We start from the raw sequence: 17,985 nt of genomic DNA on the forward strand, positions 1-17,985 counted from the left end.
AGTTACTTAGACTGGAATGGACAAACCCCAACTTTTTTTTGGCGAGTTTAGTCCGTATCTATGAGGTAAATACAGGAACTTCACGCCTTTCAGTATATTTGAGCGGTGAGTCAGACGGTGAGATGCCGTTTACACACAGCTTTTGGAGGAGCAGGGGATCTCGGACAGCAGCTTCCCGATTTCAACGCAAGAGCGGTCGCCAAAAGTTACTTTCTGATTTGCACGATAACGGTGAGTGCTTTTCGCCTCGCTGTTATTTTTACAGCACAATCCGGCCCGTAGCATTTTACTGCACAGAAATAGGCCATTCGGCCCAACTGGTCCATGCCGGTGTTTATGCCTCCTCCCTCCCTACTTCATCTCACCCAATCAGCATTGGGCAATAGAAGCATCGATCAAACACTGAAGCAAGCTTCCCTCAAAAGTATTTGCAACAATTCCAACACCGAGTGAATTAAATGCTCGCCAAAGAAGGGAGCTGCAGTGATACCCCGGGGTTAATTTTAACCTAACCCCCCTCGATGGGACACTGATGGGATTGAAGTCAACTGCAAGTAAAATTGGGTGGAGTGTAAAACTGGTGTTCCACCCGATCCCGTCAGTTAAACCGAGGCTCCATCTTCCCTCTCAGGTGGATGTAAAAGATCTCATGGCTCTATTCAAAGAAGAGCAGGGGAGTTCTCCCCGGCCTCCTGGCCAATAATTATCCCTCTACCAACATCACTACAAAAAAGAGCATCTGGTCATTATCACCGTGCTGATTGTGGGACCTTGCTGTGCGCAAATTGGATGCTGTGTTTCCTACATCACAACAGTGACTACACTTCAAAAGCACTTGGGTGTAAAGTGCTTCAGGGCGCCCTGAGGTTGTGAAAGGTGCTATATAAATGCAAATTATGTCAAATGGAATGGGGTTTGTGAGGAGACTGGACAAAACCACAAGCACATTCTGGACTGGAGAAAGAATGTGTCACTGCCTGTGTTACCAGTGGCTCAGTGATTGGCTGCAGTTGATTGGACAGCACCATGATCATTCCAGGGACATTTGCAGGGCTGTCTCCACAATTTCTAATGAGGACGTTCAACGATAATAGAGGCCACGTAGGACTTGTTGAGCTGCTCGATCGATGAAGTGGGGGTGGGACGAAGATCGTGTGGAGCTGTAAATTCTATGTAAACCTTTTTAAAATTGAGAAGGGTCGAGAGTCCAATTGGCCATGAGTCACGCGTGTTGACAGAATGTTGCCAATATCAGCGCACATTTGACGGTGGCGGGGGGGTTGGGGGGTTTGACTCTTGCCTGATAAGGTGTGTTAACCTGACAGATGGGTTTCAGATGTTCCATTTCGTTTGTCAGGAATTTCCTCGGAGCAGGTCCCACTCTGCTGCCATAGCTTTGCCAGATGTGTGGCAGAAACCCCATTTTGAGTGAATAAACAGAATTTCCACTGCTTTCAACCTTGTGACATGGGTCGGTAATTGGTTGGGAGGTAGAAGACAGAGGCCTATATATTTGGCCGTGCAGTGCCCTATTTTTGGGCGCTAACTGGCCTACTGCCGGGCAGGAAGCACGCGCAGATTTCCGACTGGAATTGCATCGCCCACCATATTGGTACAGGAAAAAAAAGACAGGCATCCAGGGCCTATGCCTGAAACAGGTATTAGGCCATTTGCATAATATGCCTGTTTAAAGCCTCTGCTTCAAGGTTGGTTTTCTCAGGAGGTCTCCTTCCAACCTGGCCTACTAACTTCCGACCCATGGCCTCCGACCCTCCCCCATCAGCCTCCACTCATCCCGACCTCTGACCTCTGATCCCTGCCCTGACTTCCTAACTCCCGACCCCTGGCCTCCAATCCTCCCCCCCCTTGGCCTCCAATTCCCCGCACTGACCTCCTAGCACCCGGCCCCGGCCTCTGATCCCCCACACTGACCCCCTATCTCCTGACCCCCGGTCTTCGATCCCGACCCCAAGCTTCATTTACCTGAGGGCTGCTGCGGCATTAACACCAGCCCAATCTTGGTTTCCAAAAATGAGGCCTGAGGCACAATATTGGGGGCATGTTGAGCCACATTATTCAGGCCCAGGGAATGGCATGCCGACATTTCTACCACAGAGAACAAAGATAAGGGGAATGTACTCTGATTGGTGGGATGTGACAAGTGGTGTTCCCCAGGGATCTGTACTGGGGCCTCAGCTTGTCACCATATATATCAATCATCTGGATGAAGGAATAGAAAGTAGTCTATCCAAGTTTGCAGATGACACTAGCATAGTAGGTAGTGTAGATGGGAACAGGAAGTTACAAAGGGACATAGACCATTGACCAGAAACTTAACTGGACCAGCCATATAAATACTGTGGCTACAAGAGCAGGTCAGAGGCTGGGTATTCTGCAGCGAGTGACTCACCTCCTGACTCCCCAAAGCCTTTCCACCATCTACAACGCACAAGTCAGGAGTGTGATGGAATACTCTCCACTTGCCTGGATGAGTGCAGCTCCAACAACACTCAAGAAGCTCGACACCATCCAGGACAAAACAGCCCGCTTGATTGGCACCCCATCCACCACCCTAAACATTCACTCCCTTCACCACCGGTGCACCGTGGCTGCAGTGTGTACCATCCACAGGATGCACTGCAGCAACTCACCAAAGCTTCTTCGACAGCACCTCCCAAACCCGCGACCTCTACCACCTAGAAGGACAAGGGCAGCAGGCACATGGGAACAACACCACCTGCACGTTCCCCTCCAAGTCACACACCATCCCGACTTGGAAATATATCGCTGTTCCTTCATCGTCGTTGGGTCAAAACCCTGGAACTCGCTACCCAACAGCACTGTGGGAGAACCTTCACCACACGGACTGCAGCGATTCAAGAAGGCGGCTCACCACCACCTTCTCAAGGGCAATTAGGGATGGGCAATAAAATGCTGGCCTTGCCAGCGACGCCCACATCCCATGAACGAATAAAAAAAAAGACAAATTAAGTGAGTGGGCAAAACTATGGCAGATGGAGTTCAATGTGGGAAAGTGTGAGGTCGTCTACTTTGGATCCAAGAAAGACAAATCGGAATATTTTCTTAATGGTGAGAGACTAGAAACTGTGGGGGAGCAAAGGGATTTGGGTGTCCAGGGACACAAATCACTAAAAGCTAGTGCACAGGTACAAAAAGCAATCAAAAAGGTTAATGCAATATTGACCTTTATCTCAAGGGGGCTGGAATACAAAGGGAAGTTTTGTTTCAGTTGTACACAGCCCTGGTCTGACCCCATCTGGAGTACTGCATTCAGTTTTGGGCACCGCACCTCAGGAAAGATTATTGGCCTTGGAGGGGGTGCAGTGCAGATTCATCAGAATTATACTGGGGCTAAAAGGGTTAAAATAATCAGGTTGCATAAACTTGGCTTGTGGTCCCTTGAGTTTAGATAGAGTATTCGATAGTGTAGATACAGAGAAACTATTTCCTCTGGTTGGGGAAGCCAGAATTAGGGGGCATAACCTTAAAACCAGAGCCGGGCCATTCAGGAGGGAAATCAGGAAGCACTTTTTCACACGAAGGATAATGGGAGCCAGGAACACTCTCTCAAAAGGCTGTGGATGTTGGGGGTCAATTGATATTATGAAGACTGAGATCGATAGATTTTTGTAAGCTAAGGGTATCAAGGGACATGGTGAGTAAATGGGGTTAAGGTACAGATCAGCCAAGATCCGATTGAATGGTGGAACAGGCCCGAGGATCTGAATGGCTTCCTTCTGTTCCTATGTTCCGGAAAAAATTACGATGGCCAAGGAAATTCCCAGTATATATTTTTATGATCCACAGGAAACCATTCAAAGTGTAACAGGATATAAATCAACATGTGGAAGCTTTTGGTGACTGTCCTTGCAAGAAGTGACGGATCTGCACATCGAAGCACCATGTGTCCAATAACAGCTGCCAAATCACGTGTTGGCGCACCACTGTTAATGTCAGTTTTTTTTCCAGGTATATCAGCAGCTGTAGTGTGTATTGCCCTTTCTCATTCATTGCCCTTTGGAGACTGCGTCCAAATCTTCACGTTCTTAAATCGAGACTGCGGCCATTGAGTGACAAATCCAAAGTAAGAATTGCTTCAGAAGGTCTTGCGGAGAGGCTATGCCTCAGTGTGAAGACTCTCTCCCTGAAGACTGGGAGGTGACCTGATTGAGGTCTTTAAGATTATGAAAGGGTTCGAGAGGGTAGATGTAGAGAAGATGTTTCCACTTGTGGGGGCGTCGAAATCAAGGGGCCATAAATATAAGATAGTCACTAATAAATCTAATAGGGCATTCAGGAGAACATCCTTTACCCAGAGAGTGGTTGGAATGTCGAACTTGCTACCACATGGAGTAGTTGAGGTGAATAGCATAGATGCATTTAAGGGGAAGCTAGATAAGTACATGAGGGAGAAAGGAATAGAAGGATATGCTGATGGGGTTAGATGAAGTAAGGTAGGAGGAGGTTCATGTGGAGCATAAACACCGGCATGGACCTGATGGGCTGAATGGCCTGTTTCTGTGCTGTAAAATTCTATGATCTCTAAAAGTTGAAAACACTATTCCGGCATGTTTTCATTAATTTAATGTTCAATGTTGCCCTTCACCATCAATGTCACGGTCTTTAATCATGGTGCATGTATACATTATATCACCTGCAACGTCCCTGTTTGATAAGATAGCTATGACAAACTTTATACCATTTCTCAATTGGTGTATCCCAGTCCTTGAAGAGTCTCAGATATCCTCAGATTAACAAGTTCAGAAGTCATTCAAAGGCACATTGGTAATCACAACTAGCAACCATTGTGTTCCAATAGTCACTACTTAACACATTCAGCAATTCAGTGTGTCCAAGCTCTTTGGTTGAGTACTTTATTACCCTGCTCACCACTACTCCAATTTAATGTGTCCAAGCTCCTCGCTAGAGTACTTTATCCATTACTCCAATTCAATGTGCCCCAAGTTCTTCGGTAGAGTACTTTATTACTCTGTGCACCACTACTGCAATTCCTTTGCTCCCTTGTAAACCAGTAATTATTATTTCACCAAATGCACAAATATATTCCTATTGAGGAAATAAAACTGCAATTTTTTGACTGTAATTTCAATGTCTTTGATTCTCAGGAGAGTTCCCAATACTGTGGGCTTTCTGTCTGATTTTATTTGATTGTGTTATAAGTTCTTTCTTACAAATCAGCAGTTTTTCAAAATTCAAGATTTTTTTTTGGGGGGGGGGGGGAGGAGGGTGGTAAGAGAGGACGGGGTCGGGGTCGGGGTGGGGGGCTAAATGATTCAGTGTTTTTCGATCTCTATTTTCCTATTTTTCAACTCTCAGTCACCACAAACTAAATATATTAAAACACAGAACTCAGTGGCTGTTTTGTTCACTTCCTGTTGTTGAATTCCTCACTTATTGAGCTTTTCCGGAGGATGCTACTTGTGATAAACTTGCAGTACAAAGTTTTCAGCGTTCCCCCACAAGCACTGATACAATTTGGCATTGATTTACTCATCTCCTTCTGCCCAACACAGGACTCCTGTGATTACAAGTCCTCGCAGCACAGAACGGTCAGTCTCCTGGACAGACCTTTTCTCACACATTCCTATGCTGTAAGTTTGAACAGCTTTGACGTTTCAAAAGAATTATGTCGATTGTGTGAAAGATTTTGTTTTGAAACTTGCTCCCTAAGTATCCTCACAAAGTTTAACTGGGCTATACCCAAGCTGCCAACAACCTTATCTGAAAAAGCCATTGGGGTCAATTTGGACCGAGTGGAAAATGGGTGATGCCATTGAAAGAACTTACATTTATATTATGCCTTTCACAATCTTAGGACATCCCAAAGCACTTCACAACCAATAAAGTACTTTTGAAGTGGTGTCACTGTTCTATTGTAGGAAACATGGCAGCCAAATTGTATGCAACAAGATCCCACAAACAGCAATGAGATAATGACCAGATGATCTTGGTGATGTTGGTTGAGGGATAAATAATGGCCAGAACACCAGGGAGAACTCCCCTGCTGTTCTTCGAATAGTGCCTTGGGATCTTAGTGGCCAGATGAGGCCTTGGTTTAACGTCTCATCCAAAAGACGGCACCTCCAACAGTGCAACACTCCCTCAGTACTGCACTGAAGTGCCAGCCTGGATTATGTGCTCAATTCTCTGGAGTGGGTCTTGAACCCACAGCCTTCAGAGGCAGGAGATTGCTTTACCTTCCCCATGTCCTTGGCATGAGGCCCGAGCCATCTTGCAAGCCGGGCCTTGTTTACATTTGATTGCCAAACTGCGAATATTGAGCCATTGCAAACAGATGGTTCGCCAATCAGAGTGGGCAGGAAACCCTACAGCTCTCTGAGAAGCAGAGCTGATTGTTTTATCCGTGGTGATGGGGGGAGGGGGGGTTGGGGGCATGGATGGGCCAGTAGCAAGTGTCAAGATTTTTGTGTGGCCAGGAGGAACATTCATGCTTGAGCCGCAAAACATTACAATGAAATTCGTGACAGTATTAAAACAAGAACATTTACGGTCCTCCTGGTCCCACAGAAACCTTTCAAATCCCAGAACCAAACCTGGTTTTGGAGCGGTTTGCAGTGGTCCCTTTAAATCCAGGTACCGATAGGCAGAGCATCCACTCCAGGCCCCAAATTCCCCGCAGCTCTGTGTTGGGTATCAAAATTTATAAAATCTACTTTAACTGTATCATTACAAGGGTTCAGGTCTAAAAATGAACCATGGGGTACACCAGTTTGAATTGGAGTTAGGTACGTTATCATAGAATCGTACAGTACAGAAGGCGGCCATTCGGCCCATTGTGCCTGTGCTAACTCTTTGAAAGCTATCCAATTAGTCACATAGATACTTCATTTTGTTCACTGGATCTATTCATCAACTCTGTGCACCTAGCACAAGCCTCATTCAATAGGAGTACAGGTTGCAGTCTTACATTCCCATTGAATGAGGCTCTAAGTTGGAGAGTGTGGCAGGCCTATCTCTAGCCTGCGATCCCTGGATCACTGAACGTTTGGTAACATGCAGGGAAAGCAGCGGTCCCAGCGCATACTCCAATTTATTAGAGGGCAAACCCCCCCCCACAAACACACACAGGCCAAGGCACATCAGTGGCTTGAATAAAGTTTATTAAATATTGCGTTTTGCAACCACAGCAGTAAATAGACGCTCTTAACTTCATTATTATCAAATCATGAAGCACTGCAATAAAGAAAATATCTCAACACAAGATGCTCTGCAATGTATGGTTATAAAGACCCGCAGCTCACAGAAAAGTGATAAATAAAATGCGTGAAAGTGTTTGAATACACACACACACACACACACACAGTCAGTATACTGCAATCAGTCAGACGTTCATTGTTATAACTGAAGGGAAATTTCTGGATGTTAAACAAAAAGCAAAAAGTGATTTTGCTGTTGAATTTCCTAAACATACGAGAGGACAATTCCCCAGCGCATGGTGATTTTTTTTTTAAAAACACAATTTGCGTGTGCTGTGTTTTGGTGCCAAGCATTTCCCTCAAGTGTTTTGCACTGAGTGTTCCGTTTCTTTCAGATAAATTGTAAAATTAAAGAGCTCGCAGGAGTGTTTTCTGCTTTCAGCCCGCCATTTAAATTCCTCTGTTAAATTATTATTTTCTATACAGGATAAGTACATATTTTTTTGTACAAAATCAAATGTACATATTTACACAAAGCTTTACCCCCAGAAATGGGTTGTTTCCCTTTGGGTGCGGGGGTGAGCGGAGGGATGTGTGCTTATTTTTATATACTGGTTGTGAGGCTGATATATTAAAGTGATGCAGCTCTAAGTGGAAGGTTATCAACTGGTAACAAATGTGTTAAAGAAACTCGTTCTAACAAAGCGCCTAGCCCAGAAAAATTGCTGCGATATGTTTGTTAAATGGGGCGACATTTCCTCATCTGGGCTACGAAGTCCAGTCATTTCTATCTGTGTTAGGTTTTTTTTTATATAAAGCAATTCAAAATAAATACAGTAGAAAAGGAGGTTACAGAGGACATGCACTATGTCAGGCAGTGAACGGACACCAGCGGCCATAAACTCTTCTGCGTTTGATTTCCTTTCCGTTCTCCTCATCAAGAAAAGTCAGAGCTCAGCAAACAGCAGCCCCGTCTTCCAATCTCGCACCTTTCCCCATCAGAAACTCAGCTGCCCAGCCTTCTTCTGTTTCTCAGCCAGACCGTAAATCATTAACTTGACCAACGTGGGGGCTCTTCATCTGTGGGCACAGTGTAGAAAGGGGAGTCCCGTCTTTAATCCAAGATGGGTTTTAGTCTTCCCATTTCGACAGATCAAACCCTGGCCCACATGTAGCACAGCCGATACGGCCGATGCAGTCCGCGTTCAGCAACCTCACACCCTAAGCTCACGTACCACTCACACTTTCTCTCTTGCTCGGTGCGTTCCATGTTTGTTCGGTGAAAGTTAAAGACACTTTATATTGTAAGCAGAATGTTTATGCCAAGTTACAGACTCTGATGTACTGTTCGGTCCATTTAACAGCTCAAGGATCACACCCCAATGTCAGGGGCTATTTATTAATCAAAAGTCCACTGCGATCCCCAGCTCTACAAATTCAGTGGCTTTACATAGTTGCCTGGAAAGGTACCAAACTGTTTAGATCTTCTGGACGTTCCTGTTTAAAAAAAAAACGAAAAATAAATCAATCAAATTGAATATTTTGGGCTTCATAGGGTAAAAAAATGTCAGCTTGGCTCAATTGGTAGCACTTTGTCCTGTGTGTCAGAAGGTTTGAGCCCCACTGCAGGACTTGAGCACATAATCCAGACCAACACTTTAGCGCAGTGCTTGAGGGAATTCTGCACCGTCGTCTTTCAAATGAGACGTTAAACCGAGGTCCCGTCTGCCCCCTCTAGCGGATCGAAAGACCTCATGGCAGTTTGAGATAAGCAGGGAGGTTTCCCAGTGTCCTTCCTCAACCAGCAGCAGAAAGGGACAGGTTAGCTGGTCAGTCATCTCATTACCTATTGTGCACAAAATTACCTGCCGCATTTGCCTACATAACGACAGTGACTGCACTCCAAAAATAAATCATTGTCTGTGAAGTGCCTTCTGGCAACCTGAGGATCTGATTAATGCAAGTTCATTTTTTGCCAAACCTTTCATTACGTGTGAGGCAGACAAGACAGGGCCAGGCACCACTCCCCTCAGAATCACTTCATGCACAATGACTAAATGATGCAATTCAGTTTGAATTATATCACCGGGCTAGGTGTGTGTTTTTTTTTTACAAGTAAAAATATTTCCCTAACACTTCATGACATAGCACCTCATTAATATTCTACAAGGTCGAAACTCTGAAGTGTATTCACTGTTGGGATGTCGAAAATACTGCGGCTAATTCGCATACAGCAAGGTCCCACAAACAGCAGTGAGATAATGACCATAAAGTCTGTATTTAGTGATGTTAGTGGAGCAATAAATATTGGCCCAGGACACTGGAGAAAACTCCCTGCCCTTCTTCAAAATAGTGCTGTGGGATCTTTTACGTCCACCCGAGAGGGCAGACGGGGCCTCGGTTTAATGTCTCATGCAAAAGACTGATTCCTGTCACGCTCCTGGGAGACACATCTCTTTCTCGGAAGTGCAAATTTGTAAAGTCGACTCTGACAACTTTGAGGAGCCTGGAGCCTCTTCCCAAAGCCGATTCTTCCACGAAATCCACTTCTGGTGTCAGAGACATGCCACGTCTCCACTAAAGGATTTATTCAGCAATTCTGCACCCGTAGCACAGAGCCCTCGCTCGAAGGAAGCACAGGACGGAGCTTGGCACTGCTGTTGTAGCCCTATCTGAAGGCCGCGCTCCTGTTGGGCGAGACTCCAAGCTGAGGGCACCGGATCGCTGAACTTGTCCTTCTGTATTACTTGGTTTTACTTATTTCGTGGTAGCCTTGGTTCATAATCTATTGGTGCTTTGTGCCCTGAAGATTAAAGGCTTCCCCCGCCAAGCAAGTTTAGAAATTACCAGCCAATATCTATCCCAATTCAACCATGGATGGCAGCCAGGATCTACCTGTCCCCTGATCCCAACCAAGGACAGGAACATTTAGTTTCCAGGTCTCCAATTTCTGAAGGCATTTGGGATGTCAATGGCAGGAATCGCAAACATTGTTTAGATGATAATTATATCCATTCTGGCAGGCCTCAGACCATAATCTAGGCTGACACTTCAGTGCAGTACTGATGGAGCGCTGCACTGATGGAGAAGTCTTTTGAATGAGGCATTAAACTAAGGCCTCGTCTGACTATTCAAGTGGATGTAAAAGATCCACTACTCAAAGAAGAACAGGGGAGTTCTTCCCTCTTGGCCAATACTCATCCCTCACCACTATCACCTAAAACAGATGATCTAGTCATTTATCTCATTACTGTTTGTGGGATCTTGCTGCGTTGGCTTCTGAAACAACAGTAACTGCACTTCTAAGCTAGGAATACAGGAAAAGGCGGAGGCCATTTAGCCCCTCTGGTCTGTTCTGCCATTTAATTAGATCATGGCTGATCTGTACCTCAACTCCATTTGCTCACCTTTGCTCCATATCCCTTGATAACTATATCCAACAAAAATCTATCGCAGTCTTAAAAGCTCCAATTGTCCCAGCAACCACATCCTTTTGGAGGAAGAGACTTCCAGATTTCTATTAACCGTTGTGTGAAAAAGTGCTTCCTGATTTCGCTCCTGAATGGCCAAGCTCTAATTTTAAGATTATGTCCCCTTGCATCAGAGGAAATAGTTTCTCCGTATCTAGCCCATCAAATCTTTTTTTCATTTTAAACACTTTGATCAGTTCACCCCTCAATCTTCTAAACTCAAGGGAATAAAGGCCACCTGTCCTCATAATTTCACCCTCTAAGCACCAGTATCATTCTGGTGAAATCTATTGGCTGTGAAGCACTTTGGGACGGGGGAGAATGTTACAATTGGCCGGAGCGTCTCAAGGCTTTTGCGGAGGGGGTGGGGGGACAGCACAGATTCACACCCCTAATTGATATCCAGTAACCTCTGCTGGAAGGGTACATGAGTGGATAACAGGTGAGAACAGGATCAAGCCCGATGCCCCTGCTCCCCATGGTTCAATAGTCCTTTGACGTTCACATATGAAGAACGAGCACTTGGTTGAGGTAACGGAGGGCTGCCAACCCCTGTGGTGCCAATGACTTAGTCACATCCTTTCGGAGAAGTAGAAGAAAATTGGTGGAAATATTGAAAGGGGAAAGGCCCCAGCAGTCCACGTACAGAGGAAATTGTCAATTTGGCTCAGTTGGTAGCACTCGCAACTCTGAGTCAGAGGTTGTGGGTTCGAGCCCCACTCCGGAGACTTGAGCACATAATCCAGGCTGACGCTCCAGTGCAGTTCCGCAGGAGTGCTGCACTGTCGGAGGTGCCGTCTTTTGGATGAGACGTTAAATCGAGGCCCCGTCTGCCTCCGGTAGACGTATACGATCACTACTTGAAAAACAGCAGGTGTCCTGGCCAACATTTATCCCTCCACCAACATCACCGAAACAGATTATCTGGTCATTTATCTCATCGCTGTTTGTGGGACCTTGCCGGGAGCAAATTGGCTGCTGCGTTTCCTACATTACAACGGTGACTACACTTCAAAAGGTCCCTAGTTGCTGTGAAAAGCTTTGGGACGTTCTGAGGATGTGAAAGGCGCTCTATAAATGCAAGTCTCTCTCTCTTTACAATTTGCTATGATAGGTGATTTGAACCCCACAACGAGAGAACAGCTCTGACATCATTCCAATGTAGCCATTCTTTCATCCATCGTATATTCTGTTCCAGTAAGATCCGATACTTACCAACAAACCAGCCATCGTCACACTTTTCCATTACATCCACGATATCGCCTTCTCTCAGCTCCAACTCATCTTCATTCTGTGGGATGTAGCTGTACAAGGCTTGGAAGCTTGGAGAAGAAAAATAAAAATCCTAAAACAAAACTGTAAAAGTCCATAAACTGGGGCATCCAACAGCTCTTGCCAATGTGAGGTCAGATTATGAGATACCTTCAGCTCACAAACAGACTGTACTCTGCCCCTTCTCTCCTTTACAGATCCTGCCCCACCCAACTGATGTTGAAATGGTCATCAAGAGGCATGTGTTCCTCTCCTGGATATTTTGGAACACACACATGCACACGAACAAAGAATATCTCGGAGGAGAGGCCGTTGCATGCAACAGCTTTTTTGATAAAATCAACTCTGCTCTGCTCTACTGACTCACTTTCTCATCATATCCCTCAATCCTTCCTTTCTTCAGATACACATTTAGATGCCTCTTAAACCCACTGATACTCCCCACTTCAATGGCACTTCCTGCTGGCTTATTCCACTATTGCACTTTCCTCCTAAATCCCCTCAATCTTAATTTTCTCATTATTAACTTGTGTGCCTGGATACCTCGATACTTCACCAGTACCGTTTATAATTAGGTCCCCTGGGGATCTCTACTTTTACTAAGAGACCAACCCTCCCTTCCTTAACCACGCCTCAGAATTTAGATTCCTGATGTTCAGAATCATCTCCATTACACATGGTGAGATCACTTACCTAGGCTGTTTTAAAGTGACAGTGTGTTATAAAAAATATCCCTAGAGAGACAGAGAGGAAAAGACGGAAAGTGGGAAAGACGGAAAGTGGGAAAGACGGAAAGTGGGAAAGACGGAAAGTGGGAAAGACGGAAAGTGGGAAAGAAAGACAGAGTCTCAGAATTTCTAATGCTTTGACTGACCACAAAGTGTTAAATGAAACACCCGACCTCACATTTCTCATTTAACAACTGAAGATTCCAACCATTTTAATTCAGTCCATTTAAAAGAGCTTTTTAAAGGAGCATCTTTTTCTAAAATCAAAAAGCGTTTGGCAAACATTCCGATACAATAAAATTGTGTTGCAAAAGTGGCATGTGGCTGTTGGGCAGTCCTCCCTCCCCAGGAGTACGACGGCTCTTCGCGATTAACAATACTTTACAATCCATTTTACCACATGTTGAGCATTTTGAACTGCCTGAATAGTTGTTACCCATTTTCAATGTGCTGTTGTAACACGAGCAACATTTCAGCTTCCTCTCACAATGGTGTTTATCTTCCTTTTCCCTGGCTGATTTCACCATTTCCCCAAATTTTCATCTCGCGCTTCTTCCCTTGAAGGTGTTGGCTGCTGCTGGGTTACGGTTCCATGGGCACGGGCTTCTCCTGATACCTTGTCCATTCTGCACGTGTGAGTTGATATAGTGAGCAGCATGGCATCGCCCCTCCTTATCTCTAATCTCCTGCAGCCCTGCAACCCTCCGTGTTCCTCCAACTCTGACCTCCTATGCATCCCTCACTCCCTTTTCCCTGCCATTGGCGGCAGTGCCTTCAGCCGTCTAGGCCCTAAGCTCTGGAATTCACTCCCTAAACCTTCTGGTCTCTCCACCTCCTCCTCCTTTAAGCCTCTCATAATCTACCTCTTTGACCAAGCTTTTAATCAACCCTCCTAATATCTCCTTCTTTAACTCAGTATCAATTCTTGTCTGATTATGCTTCTGTGAAGCATCTGGAGGTGTTTTCCTATGTTAATGGCGCTATATAAATGCAAGCTGTTGTTCTGCTGGTTTAATATGTGCTGACAAAACCTAATCCTGTGTCCACATATCTCACTTTCCAGCAGAAGACTCTGGATAATAATCAGGAGTAGGGACTTCTTTTTTTCCCCTGCCTCCCAAGCTCAGAATTGCAGCAACCAAGCAACTACCCAGCCAAGATCAGCACAGACCAAGGATTGAACCTGGAACTTTCTGTTGTGGACAGCTTAGTGCTACAGGGCCATCAGATCACCGTTGATTTTGGAATGGTTTGATATGAACATAGGAACAGGAGTAGGCCATTCAGCCCCTCAAGCCTGTTTGCCATTCAGTGAGATCATGGCTGATCTGTAACCTAACACTATTTACCCACCTTGGCTCCATATCCCTTATTATTCTTGGCCAGTAAAAAAAAATCTATTGCTCTCAGATGTAAAATTATTATTTGAGCTAGCATCTTTTGCTTTTTATGAAAAAAAGTTCCACACTTCTACCACCCTTTGTGTGAAGAAATGTTTCCTAACTTCTCGCCTAGTGACCACGCTCTGATTTTATGGTTATGTCCCCCTGACCTAGACTCCCCCACCAATGGAAAAAGTTTCTCTCTATCTACCATACCAATTCCTTTCAAAATCCTAAAAACCTCAATTAAGTCACCCCTTAACCTTCTATGTTCCAGGGAATACAAGCCTAGTCGCCTCGTAATTTAACCCTTAGAGCCCTGGTAATATTCTGGTGAATCTGCACTGCATTCCTTCCAAGGCTGACATAACCTTCTGGGAGGCGCAGTGGCCAGAACTGTACTCAGTACTCCAGATGTGGCATAACCAGGGCTTTGTATAGCTGTAGAAAAACTTACCCCCCCCCCCTTTATATTCTAACCCTCTACATATAAAGGCTAACATTCCATTAGCCTTTCTGATTATTTTTTACACCTGACCACTACATTTTAGTGATCTGTGTACATGGACCCCTAAATCTCTTTGGACCTCCATTGTTCCCAGTTTTCACCATTTAAAAAATACTTGGTCCAGAATGGATGACCTGTGTTGAAATCCATCTGCTTCAGTTTTGCCCACTCATTTATTCTATCAATGTCTCTTTGTAATTTTATGCTCCTGCCTACACTACTTACTATGCCACCAATCTTTGTGTCATTGGCAAACTAGGATATATGGCTCTCTATTGTGTTATCAAAGTCATTAATAAATATAATGTGTACTTGAAGGCCCCAGCACAGATCCTTGTTGGACACCACTAGTCACTTCCTTCCAATTCAAGTCCATACCCATTATCTCAACTCTCGGTCTTCTATCTCCTAACCAGGTCAATAATTTACCTTCAATTCCATGAGCTTTAATTTTAGCTAGCAGTATCTAATGTGGAACCTTATTGAATGCCTTCTGGAAGTCCATTTAAACTACATCTGTAGACATCCCCTCGTCTACTACTTTGGTGACTTCCTCAAAAAATTCAATTAGGTTCGTTGGACATGGCCTACCCGTTACAAATCCATGTCGGCTCTCTCTAATCAGCTCAAGTTCCTCTAAGTGCTCAGTCACGCTGTCCTTAATTATAGATTCCAAGAACTTCCCTGCAACAGATGTTAGTCTAACAGGTCTATAATTTCCTGGCTTCTCTCACCTTTCTTAAATTATGGAGTTATGTTTGCAATTTGGGAAGGGGTATGGATTGGAACCTCAATGGATGGGTACTTACAGGGTAGTAGTTGTATGTGTCCTCTCGTGGCTGGTCCCTCGCTGCTGGCCCTGAGGTTGCTGAGAAATGATGAAAGATTGTTTACTGTCATGGGGAGACACCTTGTGCCGAGAGTGAAGGGGGTGAGAAAGATTACTGCAGTAATGAACAGACTTTTCTGCAATGTTCATGATCTCATTGCAGACCGCCTCCTGTCAGTGGGCCATCCAGGAGCATCGAGGGACAAAGCGAACAGAAAGAAACAAGAAGGCGGGGGGAGGGGGAGGGGGGGGGGGAGCATTCCAGATGCATCGTGGGATTCCAGTAAGTTACGGGGGAATCGGAGATCCAGGAAATCGCAGTGGAGCGTAGAGTAATCCAGAGGTAAGCATGGAAAAACAGGCAAGATATAGAAGAATCGCAGATTTAATTCAAGGATTATAAAGTGTAGCACAAAGAAGCAGCAATTAGTGTTTACTATTAATAATCATGCAGGTTATCGGTAAACCATTTACTTTTAAGCACAGAATTCCATGCACTTGTGGATATTGGTCAAATCCAGTACACAAACAAACCAACTCCGAGTCATTATCTCACCACTAACATCTACCATTTAAAACTCATCACAGTGCTGCTTGAACCCAATATGTTTGCAAGTTACTAATATTAGTTCAGCACAATGACGCTCAAGATTTGATGTGAGAAGACCCTGTTTGGGCCCGTATGATGCGGATATGGATGGATTCTTACCACATAGCTCTTTTCAGACTCTGTGAGATCTGGTCCTCGCAATGAATGATGGGCAGGCTGTGGTCATCAGGCAAATTATGAGGGAGAAATTGCAGCATGTGTTATTGGCTTCACAGGGTGTACTAAAGGCTACTGGCATTATAAAATAAAGTGACAGAGACATCGCAAGCTTGACAAGGAGGTAGGAGACGGGGATGGCACAGATAGCGGGAACCGTCACAAGCAATAACTGGCGCTCTATAACATGACAGCGTGACAATCAAACAAAATCAAAATAAGGCCGACCAAGCTACTAGATGGGAGGAGGATGAAGAGCATCGAAGAAATAGATGAGAAACATGTGGAATAATTAACTCCTTATTGAAGTATTTCAGACACATACAGAACGATATCTATATATTTTACAGTCTTGTTATGTTTAATATCCCTCGCTGTGTTTTTGTTATTTAAATCTTCTTCCCACGCACACCCCCCTCCCAGACATCAGCCACTGGTTGAGGTATCAGGTGCACAAGCCCAAGAAAACGCTGTTCCTCAGCTGGACGCTGGTGGGGGCCGCATGTGGCGGTTTACTTTCTCATCCAAAAAGTTTCCTTCTCTCCATGTGTTGGGCCGCCACACTGCCAGTGCAACCCTGGGCCGCCACACTGCCAGTGCAACCCTGGGCCGCCACACTGCCAGTGCAACCCTGGGCCGCCACACTGCCAGTGCAACCCTGGGCCGCCACACTGCCAGTGCAACCCTGGGCCGCCACACTGCCAGTGCACCGACTCTTGTTGAAATCACTGAAGCTATGTGGGCCTCTCCTGTAATTGAAACAGCAGTGTTGCCCAGTCACGGAGCTGAACCTGAAACAGGCTGGAGAAAGTCGACAAACTTATTTTCTAAAAAGGTACCTGCTTTTAAATTTTTTTAAAAAAATCAACTGAACTGTCCCAGCTCCCCCACCCACTGCTCACTCTCCTGAAGGTGCCATTTCATACTGGGCTACAGTTCAATGGCTGCTGGTTGTCCAAGTGGCTATTTTGATGTGTTATTTGATGTCAGTCTTGGCTCAGTGGTAGCACTCTCACCTCTGACCCTAAAGGTCGTGGGGTCAAGTCCCACTCCAGAGACTTGAGCACATAATCCAGGCTGATATTCCAGTGCAGTACGGAGGGAGTGCTGCACTGTCAGAGGTGCCGTCTTTCGGATTTGGGACGTCCTGGGGTCATAAAAAGCGCTATATAAAACATATTGAGTAGGTAATGAACATGGTCGATAAGGGAGTGTCTGTGGATGTTATTTATCTGGACTCTATAAATGCTGGAATATGGGATTAGAGTAGACAGGGCTTGATGGCCGGCGCGGACACGATGGGCCGAAGGGCCTCTATCCGTGCTGTATAACTCTATGACTCTAAGTCCCATCTTTCATAATGGGGAGGGGGTTGGGAGAAGGAAGAGGGGTTTGGGGTTTTCACTGTTAATCGCAATGCTATTGCAACCGACATTCACACACATGCCAGCAGAGGTCACTGGATAGTGAACAGGATTTGAAACCTCGCTCGGTAAGCTAGTGAGGCCAACTGTAGCTCTCCAATTGAGATTCACAAACTCACGACAGATCAGGTGTTTCAGTCTGAGTTGCAGAGCAATGATCAAGGGAGCTACGTATGGAGATTCTGAGAGCGTTAGTGAGTGATTAGCTAATCTTGAAATCTCCTACAGGTTCTCCCCATTAAGAGTCTATACCACACACAACTAAAGCAGCAAACAAACTGTGCGATTCTGTGACTTACCACGAGAGAGGCAGAATTCAGAGTATTAACTGGAGAATCAGAAAAGACAACTGGACTCCTGGGAGATCTTCCACCGACCCCACTATCATTCCTCGAATTAGGCTAATG

At 45.2% G+C, this 17,985-nt stretch overlaps 1 protein-coding gene across 26 annotated transcripts in view; it reads right to left on the minus strand.

Annotated features, from left to right (window-relative positions):
* Positions 1-7,146: 7,146 nt before the first annotated feature.
* LOC137304194 (sorbin and SH3 domain-containing protein 1) overlaps positions 7,147-17,985 on the minus strand; it is a 357,720-nt gene continuing 346,881 nt past the window's right edge. For 21 of the 26 annotated variants that reach the window (XM_067972736.1, XM_067972735.1, XM_067972732.1 and 18 more), the window contains 5 exons: positions 17,878-17,979; positions 16,098-16,154; positions 15,369-15,427; positions 11,885-11,991; positions 7,147-8,696 (listed from right to left, as the gene is read on the minus strand). In XM_067972736.1, the coding sequence (XP_067828837.1) occupies positions 8,629-8,696; positions 11,885-11,991; positions 15,369-15,427; positions 16,098-16,154; positions 17,878-17,979 (393 nt within the window). In that variant the 3' untranslated portion in view covers positions 7,147-8,628. The other 5 variants (XM_067972748.1, XM_067972740.1, XM_067972745.1 and 2 more) reach the window with 4 other exon arrangements.

The sequence above is a fragment of the Heptranchias perlo genome, chromosome 36, assembly GCF_035084215.1.
Source record: "Heptranchias perlo isolate sHepPer1 chromosome 36, sHepPer1.hap1, whole genome shotgun sequence".
Lineage (NCBI taxonomy): Eukaryota > Metazoa > Chordata > Chondrichthyes > Hexanchiformes > Hexanchidae > Heptranchias > Heptranchias perlo.